Here is a 16662-nt window from a genome sequence, read left to right on the forward strand (position 1 = left end):
TTAGAACAATGGTGGCACTCGTACAGGTGGCGGGGGGAGGACTGCTGCGGGGACCCACTAGAAAACGAGGAATTATAAACTTTTAAAGAAAAACAGCAACAGCCTCCAGCAAAGGTGGGTCTCCTTCTAGGAAACATTTAAAAAAAGGAGGCTTTAATATCACTTTAAGGGAGAATACGTTCAGCTCAGTTAAATTTTCCTCACAGTTGAGATCCTCCATTCCTATTAATAATTTATTTGCCCTTCTCTGCACTTTCTACAGTTCCACAACTTCCTTTTTGTGAACTGGTGCTATGAAGTGCCTATCATAATGGTCTGGTATTTTCAGCATCAGAACTTTCAGCACAAAAATGTTTAACTCAAATAATTTTAATTGCATATGTTTTAGGGCTGCAGCTAACGATTATATTCATAATCGATTAGTTGGCCGATTATTAAGTTCGATTAATCGGATAAAAACAGCTCTAATATGTTTTAAACGTAACGTCTTCTTGTTGGCGTATTGCATATACTGTATGTGGCAGCACAGCTGGTGAACTTTAACGCTGGACTGACACATAAATGCATCCATGGGCTCTGCTGTTGTGGACTGAGAGCGCTCATTGCATGCTCCCAGCACACAAACTAGGCTTTCATAGACCGCTCCTTGTCCCCATATAAAAGAAAAAAGCAACAGGGCAGGACCTCAATTATGTGACAACTGTGACGGCAATCACATGATCAGGACTTCACCGCCCAGCACTAAGACCCAGTGAGAAGGCCGGCTGCGGCAAGGGTTTAAAAATGTAATTGATAATCACTTGCCAACTCCTCTAACTCATTTTTAATGTGAACTTAATCCATAAACCTAACCATTAACAAGAACCTATCTCTTAACACTAGCTCTAAACCTAAATGACAGGTTTTTTTTTTCTTTCTATAAATACAACATTATCATAGGGATAGAAATCATCATAGTAACACTAGCAAAAATAATTATATCATGTCTTGAAAGCCACGCTGTCAGTGCTGAAAAATGTATTTGGTGCTGAAATAATGGCATATTTACACAGTTATGTTAAAGAGCGACTTTAGACTGGGCTGTAGTAACATTTGTTAAAGTGAACCTGTGCCTAGACTATGCACACTAAAGTATTTACATATTTTGAAAAAGCAGAAAAAACATTTTAAAACTTGCCCCATTTACCTGTGAAAGCTATAGGCATTGTGGAGGTATTCCGTTTCAAAGTTCACTATAGAGGCACTGAAATGTCAGATTTTTTTCTATGAGAACAAATATTGGCAGCCAGTTGGCTTCTGACGCAAACACACAGTTTCTAGGCTATTAGGCCTCATTCACATAGACAATTACATGTATTTATTGACCATTTCTAAATGCATGCAATTATGTTAAATCATTTTACATGGTATAATTCACTCTGAGCCTTTTCCTGTATTTAGGTGGATTCAGTTTACTTGTGAAATAGTGGAAATGGAAATCTGTGCGTACATAGGCAGACTAGATACTCTGCTTACATATAAATGTATGTAAACACAGGTAGTAGGTGGACTGGGCAGTATACATTTAGTTTAAATTAAACAAATGCAGGAATGTGGAAACCAACTTTAACCTGACTTAAGTCTTTGTTGTGATCTTTGAGGATTTTGAGTGAATTACTTCATAGTGCAAGCAGCTAGAGAAGTGCGTGAGGGCTCGTTTTAAAGTTCTTTTACTACAGTTTAGAATATATAAATACTTTTATGTCCATAGTCTTGATAATTGTACTTTCATCATTATGATGCTGTTTTAATACTGTTTAATAGCCTTCTGCATGTAGGTTGGAAGTCCACTACATGCTATTCATATTGATGCATATTCGTCTATTTTAAACAGTGTTTTACTGTTACATTATATAGATTTGTTTAGACCAAACAACATGAATATTCATTGCAATATGTAGTTTTTTTCAAAAGCAAGATTTGTATATCTATATTGCAGTTTTAGTTTTCTTTTCACTGAGAGATGCAGTTATTATTCTTTCCTGTAATTATAGGCAGCTTGATTATTCCATGGAAAATTGACCACACTACCTGGAACTACTTGAAACTTCAGGCTCATAATCTGTTCTACTGTCTTTATTTTATATGATACTAGGAATGCTTTGAACAATCTGTTTTCTTTACACAAACAAGCTATGTATGTCTAGAATTTGTTTTGTGTGAAATTGACTATGTTTAATATGATTGTTCGTCATATCTTCTGCGGAACATTAACAGAAAATTGCCGCAAATCATATTTCTTACGTTTATTGCTTGGTGATAAACAACACGTCGCCAAAATGTACCTGTATTTGTTCCAACTTTAGTAAATTGCTAGCTTGACACAATAGCGGGAACTTGAAGGGGCCTAAAAAGCTCCAAATCCTTTTAGAGCAAAATATGATCACTGAAACCCAGGGTGCTATATTATGTAAACACCAATCCAAGCTTGGAAGGTGGGGACAGACCAGTGATTGACTTTGTGATCTCTTTGCAGTAATTTTATAATATTTCCCTATGTTTCTAGGATTCTAAAAACTACATATAGGTATCTGGAAGGCCCGGCTAATTCATGAAGAGGGCCTGTCACTAATGTTGAAGTAACTAGTATTTAGCTGTATTTCTCCTTATTACTGTTTTATTTCGTTATCTTAAGCAATACTTTTCTTAAACATCTAATGTATATATATATATATATGCATATTTACATTACATACGTAAATAAAATTAGGTAAATACAACCTCAGATGAACAATAACACATGACACATTACACCGTGTCATTACTCATTTTACAAGCATAAAGCCAAAAAGCCATGTGTGAAAAACTAAGCCATGTGTGAAAAACTAAGTACACCCTTACTGCTTTCATAGGAATTAAGATGCTAAGTAGCAGCTAGATGCTGCTAATCAAATGCTCTTGATCAATTAATTATCAGCAAGTGTGGCCACCCCTATAAAAGCTGAAGTTTTAGCAGTTTGTTGGTGCATTCAGGTATGTGTTAACACAATGCCAAAGAGTAAGGACATCAGCAATAATCTTAAGGAAGCAATTGTTGCTGCCCATCAATCTGGGAAGCATTATGAGGCTATTTCCAAACAATTTAAAGTCCATCATTCTACAGTGAGGAAGATTATTTACAAGTGGGAAACATTCAAGGCAGTTGCCATTTTTCTCAGTGGCGAATGTCCCAGCAAATTTACCCCAAGGTCAGACCGTGCTCAGATAAATTGCAAAAAACATCTCAGACTCTACAAGCCTCAGAATGATAAAGAGAGATTAAAGCTACAATCCCCCCCATACTGCTTTAAGGACTTACCTTATGTGATGCCTCTTGATCCGAACAGCTTCCTCCCACTTGTTTTCCAAAGTCCTTCCAGCTGGTGCTGGTCTCTGATCCAGCGCAGACTCCTCGGGTCCCACAGTGTCTAACATGCGCACTCCCAGCTGCGTCCATTCAGCTTCTGTGCCGCTCTCCTCCTCTCCCCTCCAATGCTCTGGACTGCACATACACCTGATCACACTTGCTCCTTCACAGCGTTCGTGAGCCAGGACCTCTGCAGCGGGAGCAAGTGACGCTGACACAAGTAAGATTGTTGGTATTTGCCAACTTTTTATTTTATGTTTGGGTATTTATCTACTGCTTACTAGCAGAAAATATATGCCAAAAATAATCATGAATTCTACTTTAACCCCTTAGTGGCCAGTGACGTCTATAGTACATCACTGGCATCGGGCGCGTTTAAACAGACTCCCGGCGACTAAAGACTCATCTGTTGCCAGATCACTTCTCCGAGCCAGTAAACGGTCTGCCCCCCCCCCGCCCTCCTCCGCTGTCCCTTCTATGGGCCAGAGACCGGCATCTTGGGTGTCGGTGGGAAGCTGAGGAGGAGATCGGTGTATTGCATCACTTCCGGTCCCATAGCTGTCATTGCTGGGCTCCTAAAGCCCAGCAATAAGCTATTGAAGTGTGATCTGAACGGAGTATCTGGATCTGAATCTGATCTCCAGCAGATCACATGAAATAAAAATACATTGTGGAAAGAAGCATTCAAAAAAAAAATATATATATATATATGTATATATATCTATATATGTAGATATATCTATATATGTAGATATATCTATATATGTATATAGATATATACACACATCTATCTATCTAAATATCTATATATCTATCTGTCTAGATATATCTGTCTATATATATATATAGACAGATATATCTAGATAGATAGATAGATATAGTACATATTTGATGTTGGATGATCTAGATGCATTTTGCATTCGTTGTGCAAGAATCAAATGCTCCCGCAAATAAATGCTAAATGAAAGAGTGCTATTAAATTTAGTGTTATCAGATTGTATGCAATCTGATGCTGATTTGTAGTCTAGATTTATTTGGTTTCCCCTAATCAATCTGTCATCGTTTGCATCTGTCTGCTGCTGGGTGTACCCTGGCCGCAGAGCAACCAATGTGGGATTGCTATAAGTAGATATCCCTCTCCAGCCGATCACTGTGAGACGATGGCCAGTGGTGCATGCTGGAGGAGGAGATAAATACTTGGTGTGGACCATGTGAGCTGTCTCTTCCTCTCTCAGGCCCTGCCTGTGGGGAGGCTGCTATGGACTGTCTGAGAGTCATTGCTAGTCCCCAGGCTTCAGGCCTAGCCATGTAATGACCCTGGAGCTTGATAGCTGCAGGTCCAGTAGTTATTACTGATGACTAGTGATTTCTACCTGCGTCAGGTGCGCTACCTCATGTGCAATGAGACAGTGACCACACTCTGCCATATCATGGAGTCTACATCTGCCTGGATGATCCTAACCCTCTACCTCTCTCCCTAAAGTTCTACAATAAAGTTCTCAGCATCATATCTACAGTCTGGACATCGCTTTAATTGATCACCATAGAGGGCGGTAAGTGCTGATGAGAAAAGTGAGGGTAACCTAGACAAGAAGATTTTGAAGTTGCGGTAACCCATAGCAACCGACCCTAGAATCAAGGTGTGCTGTGGATCCATTATAGAGGGTTCTTACAGAGGAAACACAGGGAGACCCATTAGTTCTTTTACTGTAGATCACCCCTTTGGAGCCAACAGAAGTGTTATCCTGCATTGGGTATCACTGACAGAGAAAGGGGGACAAACACAATGTCATGTAAATCTTTAGCAATTGCAAACCTGTCAAATAGTCACCATTGTGCTAATTTCTGCCCTTCTTAACCCAGCTTTATCTTATCTTAATGTTATGTCAATCAATTTAGCATTGAAAGGGTAATAATGCTCTACTAGAGTAAATGCATATGATCCTTACCATTCTGCCACATTACATGTAAATCACACTAATGTGATATTATTTTAATCAATGGGCTTTGTTGATTATATTTTGGGAGAAATATGTGGGGGTGCATATTATATATAAATGTTGCATTGGGGAAAATGTATAGGAAAATGCATATTATGTATTTTTTTTACAATTTATTCCCAATAAAAATTAGGGAAATAAAAAACAAATCTATGCAAATTTGCTGCCAGATTAAAGCACTGTCTATGGTTAAACAAAACTATGTATAATTCTTTAGGGTAGATTACAAAAAAGGAAAAGGTAAAATGAAACTGAGACCTTGCTGGAATTAGAAAAAAATAAAGCTCTAGGATTAAGAGAGAAAAAGTTCCGGGGATCGAAGTGGTTAAATGAGAAATGTTTCTAACAGTCATTATTTAAAAGTCAATGGCCGGTAGCAGGTGTATTGATCAGAATTATTATTTTATTCATTAACTCATTTTTGATTGGATAATATAGCCTGAGTATGCAGTGTTACCGTACTAAAGCTCTGAACATTTTCTGCAAGCCATAAAAACGCAAAGTACACTGCAGTGTACTCAGCATAATTACATTACATTTTCACATTTACTGTGAAGTTGTCTCAGGTAACCAACCTTTTTTTGTTTTTTTTGTCTAGCATATAAAGATTTAGTTACATCCGAAAGCCGTCTTCTAGACCAGTGATTGACCCTGCAAAATGAGAACTACAATATCTGTTAAAAAACAAAACAGAAATAAAACAAATGAGTGTATGAGAAATTAGTTAATAGGAAGTTTTCAGAAAGTTTAGCGATTTAGGATGTGATATGCCTGCAGCTAAATGGGTTCCTGCAAAGTCTTTGAAATCATTATATAAGCATTAGCAGGGCAGTACAAATACATTTATGTCAGTGGCATAGCCCCTCTTACATGTTTTTATTAAGTAAAGGCAAGAGTTGTTCTGCTTCTAGAGGGGAAGTGAGGACGTTCTCAATTTTTATAGAGAGCTGTGAAAGGATGCTGCAGAACCTCAGTAAAACCAGGAAAGCTGAAAGTGATTGATGCTGTAGCTTTGAACAAAATAAGCAACACCCCAAAAGATTTAATAACATAAAAACAACTCCCTAATCTTATGTAGTACAATGTTAAAATGACTATTGTGTCATGACATTCAATATTAGGATACCATACTCCCATAGCACATACTCCCATAGCTGTTCTGCAGAACAGAGTGCGGCCTTGCATATGCTGAAGGGGGTAACGGATAGTGATGAGCCTGGTCTTGGTTCGCACCAAGACCAGGCTCATCACTAGTGATGGAACCCAAAAGCACCTGTGACTGAATGGAGGGTCTGGAGTGATATACAAAACTGTGAGTAAACTAATTAGGATGTAATAGTAGGTTTTAGGATGTCACAATTGTGAGATGGTAAGTTTTTTGCTGGTCGGGACTTGTGGACATTACTGGTCGCCGATCGGGTCGTTTGGACTTTTGCACCCGCCCCTGCACCCTCTGCCGCCCTGAGGCCTTGCCTCAGTGGCCTTGTGAGGAATCCAGCCCTGCAATCAGTAACATGTGTGGCTGACTTAAGGAACCCCAGGAAATGTAAAAATGAACCCTTGCAGTAGGGCTACCTCTGCACTGCAAGGGTTAAGTGCTTGCTTGTCCTAGGGGCTAAAATAAAGACTATAGACTATAAGCTGGGTATACACAGTCTAAATTTTGTTCGCAAATGGTTGCTTTTGGAACATTCTTTCGATTTTCTAATACTTAATGGAGTAATTTTAATGATCGTAATGACAAAAAGAATGAAAGGAGCAGGATGGAGATTTCTTTTCTTAACAAGACAAAATTCTAACAGTGAATTTGGTTTTTTGAGTTGGGGAAACTATTCATTTCCAAATTAGGGACCGGTCAGGAAGCCAGCCGGGATTGCGGTTTGGTTGAGTATAACTGTTATTTTAGCTCCCAGGACAAAACAAGCACTTAATATTTTTTTTGCCTGGAGTTCTTCTTTAAAAAAAATGCCAGATTATGTAGCTGCTTTTTATTATTAACCTGGAATTGGGCCCCTCACTCAAATTATATCTGGGAAGTCCTGCACACAATGCCATGGTAACATGGAAAAGAAATGTGACATTTTCAGCTGTTTTAGAAAATCATAGGTGACTGCAGATTGCAATTAACGTTGAAATTAAGTTAATAATAATACAAATCTCAGTAATGCAGTTTATATTAATTCAGTCCAATTTTTTTTCTATCAAGCATATACAGTTTGTTTAAAAGAGTCATTCTATGTACATTTCATGGGTCACCTTTTCGCATAGCAGTCCATAATACATACATAAAATAGGTAGAGCAAAAGATTTTTGTGTAGGAAGTGAGAGGCAGTAAAAATCCTGTTATAATTGCATTTGTAATATCAGATATGTCTATTCTGTTTGGAGTTGTTATGACATTTATGGCAATTCCTGTGAAGGTCAAAGAACCTCTGAATAAATGTTAAGCCTCTCTTAGCCAAACAATCAATCACTTTATATCACCTGCAGTATGCCATATAGCTGACCTGTAATTGAATTATAAGATATATGTGTTGTTTTTTTTAGATCTATTTAAATGTGACTAAACATAGTATAAAGTACATGTATGTTGTTGCGTTGTGCTTTACGTTTGTAATTTATTATTGATGATAGGGTGATATGATGATAAGCATAAAAGAAAAGTACTTACAGAAAATGCCATGCAATGTAGCTAGATGAGCATTTTGTCTGAAAATGTCATCCCCATATTAAGACTTCATTCACATGGGTGATGAGGAACAAAATGCGAAAAGCAGAAATCACCAGCACTCAATAAATACCGTTGATGTCCATTTAATCGGACCAGTCGTCACAGACAACTGGGTTTTGTCTGTGACGACTTTTGACTGTTGATTTGCACGGCGCCATCCGTGATTGTCACTGCGAGCACCACTATTACTGCTTGGGCCGGGAACGCTGTGAGGAGTGCAGAAGGACTTACCATCTCCTACGAGGACCAAAATGCGACACAAATCAGTGGATTTATGTGGCTGGGATCACAGCTGGTTGCAGGCAGCTGTGGCCGCTCAGCCTGTACAAATGAATGACAAGCTGACAGTCTCAGCAGCTGTCTACGGCTGTTCTTATGCATCTGCACATCCAGCGGTTACATGCAATTAGGGACAGATGACCGTCCCTGGACATAGATCGTTTCTCTTCAGGGTCGCTCATCTGTCCCTAACCACATGTAACCGATGGATGTGCAGATAAGTTTAAACAGCTGCATCTCCTGTCAGCCTGTCATTGATTTGTAAATACTTTGAAGGTTGACCTTTGTGCCTATAGATGAGCGTTAAGTGAATTAAACATAAATTGCAGATGATCTTGCAGAAGGAGCAATATTATTTAGTAATTTATGATAAATTAGCAACCAGTAAGGTATCATCTTTAGAGTAGACTGATATATTATCAAGCACTGTGTAAATTGTTGGTGCTATATAAATACATATAATAAATAATACACTTAGGATAGACAGGTATATAAAACTGATTTCATCTTTGCACATAACAGGACTTTGTGTTTTTTTTGTTTTTTTAAAGTTGTCTTTATTTGAAGGAACTTGACAAGACATCACCTACATTATTTCTGCATACTATATGTCTAATGTTTAATTTGCCCCTGCCAGCATCCCAACCATCCACAGTCATCTTGACAGACACAACCGTGTCTTTGTTTTTATTCAGCCACTTATAATGGCTCTTTTATAATGAGTAAGTAAAATTGAACAAGTGGGCTATGATACTAAATTTTAACATTAAGGCCAATGTCAGACAGGGGATTCTGGTATCGTGGACTCCTTGCCAGCAATAGATTTATAATGGAAGTTGAATTTCAGTGATTTTAATCAATTGTCACTGGCCATGGAATCACCTACCTTACATGGCCCTAAGAGAAGTGTCTAATTGAATTCCCAGTTTTGGTAAAATATGGAGACCCTTCCATGTTACTACACTGACGCATGTAAATCATTTTGAAGGAGGATGTATTTTGCTTAACATGATTGACTGAGCTTTCCATTGGCTTAATATAATTTTCATTTTGCAGTAACAAGACATATCGTGAAGAGACTGTATTACAGCGGAAAACTGCTGCAAGTGCTCCTCCTCCCCCAAGTGAGGAAGCTGTATCTAGTAGCTCTGATGATGACTCTGGAACAGATAAAGAGGATGAAGGGGCAGTGTCCCAGCGATCTACACCTGTGAAGATTACTGATGTTGGTGATAATACCAAAGCATCAGAGGTGAGAATTTATTGGAATTTAAACTATGTATATTTAAGGTAGGGACAAACACCTTGTGGGGCTAGTCACTGTATCTACCACAAGACCCTTCGATGTTAGACCAATGACACAAAAAAATAGGAAACAGAAATATTGGTTTTTACTTTATTGATATATCAGAATGGGGTGTGGAGTCTTTATTTATGATGGTTAAGAGAGAACAGCAAAACAGACTTTTTAGGCACCACCATGACCTTTTGGTAATGGTGGTGCCTAAAAAGTCAGTTTTGCTGTTCTCCCTTAACTGTTGACATTAAGATGTGGCACTGTTTGAACCCCTGTGCATCCCTTTACTATCTGTATTTATGATGTAAAATGTTGTTTGTACACAGTATATACGGTATATTTTTGTTTAATCCCATGCTGGGGCCTAATTACATAATGTATTAGTGGATCCTCCATACTCAAGTCCCAACACTGGACAATATCTTTGCTATGTAGATGGCGTATTTAGCAAATTAGCGCAAAGATCTGTTCTTGTCCATTTCATCAGGCTTGTACTGTATTAGGAGATATACTTCCTATGGGCATTCAGACATCCCGAATGATCAAATCCATTAGGGTTGCACAGATACCAAGTACAGTACTCGGTACAAGTATGAGTACATGTCCCGATACTTTTGAGCTCCAAGACTACACTAGAGAAAAATTCAAAAATTGGGTGGCAGCTGTCATTTGTAAGGAGCACACGGAGCTCATGGGATTTGTACATCTCTGTTTTAATGCACGATTTTGTTTTTATAAATATAAATAAAAGGGATGCACAGATACCAGTTTTGCGAGTACGAGTACTGGTACTTGCCGAGTACTTACAAGTACGAGTACTGATACATTTTTGTTTATTGTCATGTGACAGTTTTTCTAAAACAATACAGACTAATGATTTCAGGATAGTGGTGGAATGCCAGAGCCAGGTCCCAGCTGCAACCGCTGCAACCCTGTTAGTTCTCATGAAAATGCTAAGTATCGGCATTGGTACTCGAAAAATATCTGTGCAACCCTAAAATCCATAGTATGCATTTGTAAGTTAAAACTTTGACAGCTGTATTTTCTTGTGACTACAGAACGCACAGATCAGATTTTACTCATTTCTATAGGAACAGGTTATAGTTTGCCAGTTATGGGTACAAGTAGTAAGCAAATTCACCATATAAACAATAAAGACATTATAATATTAGGACAGCCTAAGCTCCAGTACCTAAGCCTAAGTGCTTTCAGTAATCTACTTAGCCTGATATTTTCGCTTATATGCCATACCTGGAGCCTCAGTGATTGATTCACTAAAGGCAAATAGGCTGTTCAATTTGAAAGGGAATTATCTATTAGCTTAGTAAATATGATGAAAATTCAGTTTGCAAACAATACCCAATCAGGAGCAAGGAAAAAAAAAACAATATTTTTGCTTGAATATTATTGCAAAGCTTCACCTCATTCACTAAGCAAAGGGAAAATTTCCATTGAAAAGTGCAAGTTCCCTTGCAAAGAGAACCACTTATTTTCCTTTAGTAAATCAACTCAGTAACAGTAACAAAAGTGTGGTGATTGGGATTGGAGTTCAATGGGTATACAGGTGAAACTCGAATAATTAGAATATCGTGCAAAGTTCATTTATTTCACTAATGCAACTTAAAAGGTGAAACTAATATATGAGATAGACTCATTACATGCAAAGCAAGATAATTCAAGCCGTGATTTGTCATAATTGTGATGATTATGGCTTACAGCTCATGAAAACCCCAAGAACCCCAAATCCACAACCTCAAAAAAGTAGATTATTACATGCAATCAATAAAACAAGGATTGTACATAGAACAATATCGGACCTCTGAAAAGTACAAGCATGCATATGTACTCAGTACTTGGTTTGGGCACCTTTTGCAGCACTTACTGCAATTACTTTTGCACGATATTCTAATTATTCGAGTTTCACCTGTATATTGGGTTTGGTGACAAATAAATGTCAGCTATCAGCTGTATGACTTATCAAGTGTCAGGGCAGAAACAAAAGGTTTTAATTCCCTCAAATGCTGTTTTATACCCAGTTTTCTTTTTCTTTTCCCCCTAAATCTTCATTTATTTTGAATATATTAATGAGCATGTTCGGCCGACCCGAAGCCCTGTGAAGCAAGCCGATGTACGGCTGATTTCAGAATAGTGTTTGGCTCACTTCACTTGGGGGTCAGTTGTTCACTCGGATGCCCTCGGCAGCTTAGTGAATAGACCCGTATATTTCCAAAAGTATTGGGACACCTGCCTTTACAGGCACATGAACTTTAATGGCATCCCAGTCTTAGTCCGTAGGGCTCAATATTGAGTTGGCCCACCCTTTTCCGCTATAACGGCTTCAATTCTTCTGGGAAGGCTGTCCACAAGGTTTAGGAGTGTGTCTATGGGAATGTTTGACCATTCTTCCAGAAGTGCATTTGTGAAGTCAGGTACTGATGTTGGACAAGAAGGCCTGGCTTGCATGTCTCCGCTCTAATTCATCCCAAAGGTGTTCTATCGGGTTGTGGTCAGGACACTGTGCAGGCCAGTAAAGGTCATCCACCCCAAACTCGCCCATCCATGTCTCTATGGACCTTACTTTGTGCACTGGTGCACAGTCATGTTGGAACAGGAGGTGGCCATCTCCAAACTGTTCCCACAAAGTTGGGAGCATGAAATTGTCCAAAATGTCTTGGTATTCTGATGCCTTAAGAGTTCCCTTCACTGGAACTAAGAGGCCAAGCCCAACCCCTGAAAAACAACCCCACACCATAACCCCCCCTTCACGAAACTTTACACTTACCAGTTAGCACAATGCAGTCAGGCAAGTACCGTTCTCCTGGCAACCCGCCAAGCCCAGGCACGTCCATCGGATTGCCAGACAAGCGTGATTCGTCACTCGAGAAAAAAACACATCACCACTTCTCTAGAGTCCAGTGGTGGCGTGCTTTACACCACTGCACCTGACGCTTTGCATTGCACTTGGTGATGTAAGGCTTGGATGCAACTGCTCGGCCATAGAAACCCATTCCATGAAGCTCTCTAAGCACTGTTGTTGTGCCAATCTGAAGGCCACACGAAGTTTGGAGGTCTGTAGCTATTGACTCTGCAGACATTTGGCGACTTCTTCGCACTGTGCGCTTCAGCATGTGCTGACCCCGCTCTGTCATTTTGCGTGGCCTACTACTTCGTGTCTGAGTTGCTGTTGTTCCCGGTTGCTTCCTCTTTATTATAATACCACTAACAGGTGACCGTGGAATATTTAGTAGCAAACAATTTCACGGATGGACTTTTTGCAGAGGTGGCAGTACCACGTTTGAATTCACTGAGCTCCTGAGAGCGACCTATTCTTTCATACATGTTTGTAGAAGCAGTCTGCATGCCTAGGTGCTTGATTTTATACACCTGTGGCCATGGAGGTGATTGGAACTCCTGAATCCAATGATTTAGAGGGGTGCCCCAATACTTTTGGCAATATAGTGCGTGTATGTATGTGTATATCTATATATATATATAGATATATATATATAGATATATAACAGCTTTTACTGGCTGGATTGTATGTATTATCATTACACTATTCAAGACAATCACAAGTAATTAGCTTGACTATGTTGATTCGAGCCAAGTGGAGTTATGTCAATTTAAGCCATCAGCTGTGCAGAGCAAAGACTGAAAAATAATTGATACTGCCTCTCCCTCCCCTGATAGCACTACACCATCAGTGAAATGAAACACAAACAATATAACTCAACTATTGCATACAGTTCTGCAGCACAAGTTTACAGACCATTAATATTTCCACGCTAGATGAGCTAAGTGATATGTGGGCAAGTGAAATTAAATCAAGCAGGCATTTAATTACAGGAGTTGCAAAGCTTGTTATTGTAAGTTATTCAAACATATTTAACTAGTTGTAGAGAGGCAAAAGTAGAACTGGTATGAACAACAGTAGAAGGTCTTTCTCACGGGTGTTACTAGAAATCACCGAGCCATATAGCAAAAGTTTGTTACCCCAACCAATACATTTAAAAAAAATCTGCAGTAAACTTATAATGTTTAGTTCAATTTCCTTTTCTCTAAATTATAGCAATATGCTCATGTTTTTTAGTATCCCAATCTTTATTGTTTTTATTCCTTTTTGTCTCCTTTTCCGCCTTATATGTAATTTCACTTTTTTTTCTTTCTGTTGTGGCTGCTTGTATCCCTGTGCCTTTCATAATTTTTCAACATACTATTTTGTTTCTCTGCTTATGCTTCTTCTTTATGTGTTTTGCTGTCCTTCGGTTTACCTTTGTTTGTACCTTTCTGCCTTGTGTCTGACAGCTTGTGTTTCCTTCATCCATGTCTCCCTGCATTTATGTGTTTTCCCTAACTGAGGAAAGCTATGGCAAGCATCTTTAACTATATTTGTCATCTGTATCCCATGATGCCTGTAAGGACTGCCCAGTGGCATTCACCTCCTTAATTCCTTGGCCAGTTGACACGTAAGAGGAAGTAGGAGGAGCATACAGCATATCTTACTGCAGGTTGAACAGGAAGGGTCACAGGTGTTCACTGCTGACACTACTTACAAGCTATAGCAAGGGAGAGCTTCATGAACAATGAATGTGTAGGTGGTCCACTAAGACCTCCCTCCCAACCTTGCCCGTTCTTGAATGGGCACTTTTTTTTTTTACACTGTTTAATCATTAAGCCAAAATGTGAAAATACCGTACATATATAACAATGAGGCTGCTCAATAAAACATGGAGGAGAGGAAAGTGAATTTAGCAGCTGTTATGTAATGCAGGTTTAAAATTAAAGCATACATCTGGTTTGATGTTTGGAGTTTACTTACATTTTTCCTAAATAAGCTCTGCTATGTCAGAAAGATCAGGGTGTGGGATCAGATCAGTGGTCAGGGTGGGTCAGTGTGCTGGTGGTTGAAAGTCAGAAAGGGGGGTGAAATGTTAGAGTGTGGAGAGCGAGGATAGGTGAGTGGGCTTAGGATGTCGGGGTGTGCATGTATGGCAGTAGTTGGAGGATTAATGAGTGAGTGGAGAGTTGTGTCGTGCTTGCAGACTAGTAAGCGGAGGAGGTTAGGGAGTTGTGGCATAGGCAGGGTGGCGGGTTTGATTGCTGGCAGATCAGCGAGTAGTGAGAGTGGAGAGGGTGTAGTCCTGGCAGAGTAGTGAGATAAAGGCTGTAAAGTGGTGGTAGGGGTTGCTGGCAGAGTGGTGAGAGGATGTGTTGGGGCTTCCTTCTTCACTGCACCAGAAAGGTGAAGGTGCTAACAGAATGGTGAGAGGATAGGCATAGGAAGTATTACTACTAGTAGTTTTGGAAGTGTGGCAAGGGTGGTCTGGTATTAACTGCATGTGCAGTAGTGGCACAAATTTCCATGAGCTCCAGAGCCGCAGGTATCCCCCTACCTTATAGTGGGGAAAACATGCAGTGTTAACAGACCTTGAACACCATAGAGTCACTGATGTAGGGCTTGTTTACCACACACCAAATTTGCCATAGATACTTGAAGGCGCTAATACCTAAAGTGACATTAAAGTCACATTACCCCCTGCACACCCCCCCCCCCCCCCCCCACACACACACACACATACACACTTGCTGCTTTAAATGCCTCTTGACCCAATCATCTTCTTCTTTCCAGTAGTTTTCAGCAATCCCTCCAACTTTGGTGCCGGTCTCTGATCCAGCACTGACGGCTGTGTCTTCTGTGTCCCACTTTGTCTGTCCGCGTGCACGCTGCCGGCTGCATGCATTGACATACACTGTGTCTCTCCTCTTCTCCTGGCCGAAAATCTCTACTGCGCGTGCGCCTGCCCCATCATCCTTCACAGACTAATTGTTATTTCAACTAAACAAAAATTTTATTTATCCCGAACTGACCAAGCTAATGAAACTAAAATGCCGTTTTACATCTGTAGTCTTCTTTTAATATAACTATAGGATGCAACCAATCAGATTTCAGTTTACAGTAGTCAGCTTACATTAACATCTAGGTGCATTATTGCCTGTTATTTCAGGTTTTTATTTTCTGTTTTGACACTCATCAGAATGTACTGCTTATGAATCTTTTTCACATCGTACTGCAAAGAAACAAAAGCATTGTGCGACTCCTTACTGGGGTATAGTATTATAATGTGAACTGCCTACATAGACATTCATTAATTTTTGACTGTCACTGTATTTACAGTACAACGAAAAATATGCAATACATTGTGCAGATGTGAATTGGTGCTTTTATATTGGCTGCTATATGCTACCACACTGTGCATGGCTCTGCTGTGCTTTCTTACTAAATGAGCTTGTAGAATCTGAAGGGTGTGTGATATTACAACAATCTGTCGTCATTATGACAGCCTTGCATTAAGACCTTCCATCATCTTGATACATTTGAGGGTGCTGTGACTGGTTTAACATATACACAGTACGTTTTAGAAATATCCATCATATTGCAAAATAGATTTAACTTGGCTTATTTTCTTGAAAGCGGCCAAGACTGCTGAGTTCTAGAGTTGTTCTTGAATTGTTTCATCAGGCTAAACCAGAGATACAGCACAGTATTCCTGAGTAGAACCACTCTCTTAGGGGTTTAATAAAGCTGTGCTATTTCAAGCAGCAAGTCTGTTAACATGGTTAGTATATAGTGGCAGTTTATGGAACTGGACAGGAATGTTTGTTTTATGAAATATGGACTATTCCAAGTGTGAGTTGGAGAACATTGTTGAGACATAATGGGGTTAGTTTACTAAAGGCAAATAGGTTGTTCACTGTGAAAGGGAGTTTTCTCTTTGTACAAGATTTTATCTTGGCTTATTGAATGTGGTGAAAATTCAACCTGCAAGAGTACCCAATCAGAGCTTCGCCACATTCACTAAGCTAATAGAAAATTCCCTTACAAAATGAAAATTCCCTTGCAAAGTTAAAAGCCTATTGGCTTTTAGTAAATGAATACCATATTATCTGATTAAAATGTTATAAACTTTCA

At 39.2% G+C, this 16662-nt stretch overlaps 1 protein-coding gene across 1 annotated transcript in view; it reads left to right on the forward strand.

Annotated features, from left to right (window-relative positions):
- FIG4 (FIG4 phosphoinositide 5-phosphatase) overlaps positions 1–16662 on the forward strand; it is a 252711-nt gene that overhangs the window by 174788 nt on the left and 61261 nt on the right. Inside the window, exon 20 of the mRNA XM_018569658.1 lies at positions 9452–9647. Within this exon, the coding sequence (XP_018425160.1) occupies positions 9452–9647 (196 nt within the window). The remainder of the gene's footprint in view (positions 1–9451; positions 9648–16662) is intronic.

This window comes from Nanorana parkeri, unplaced genomic scaffold, assembly GCF_000935625.1.
Source record: "Nanorana parkeri isolate BGI_ZX_2015 unplaced genomic scaffold, ASM93562v1 scaffold1375, whole genome shotgun sequence".
Lineage (NCBI taxonomy): Eukaryota > Metazoa > Chordata > Amphibia > Anura > Dicroglossidae > Nanorana > Nanorana parkeri.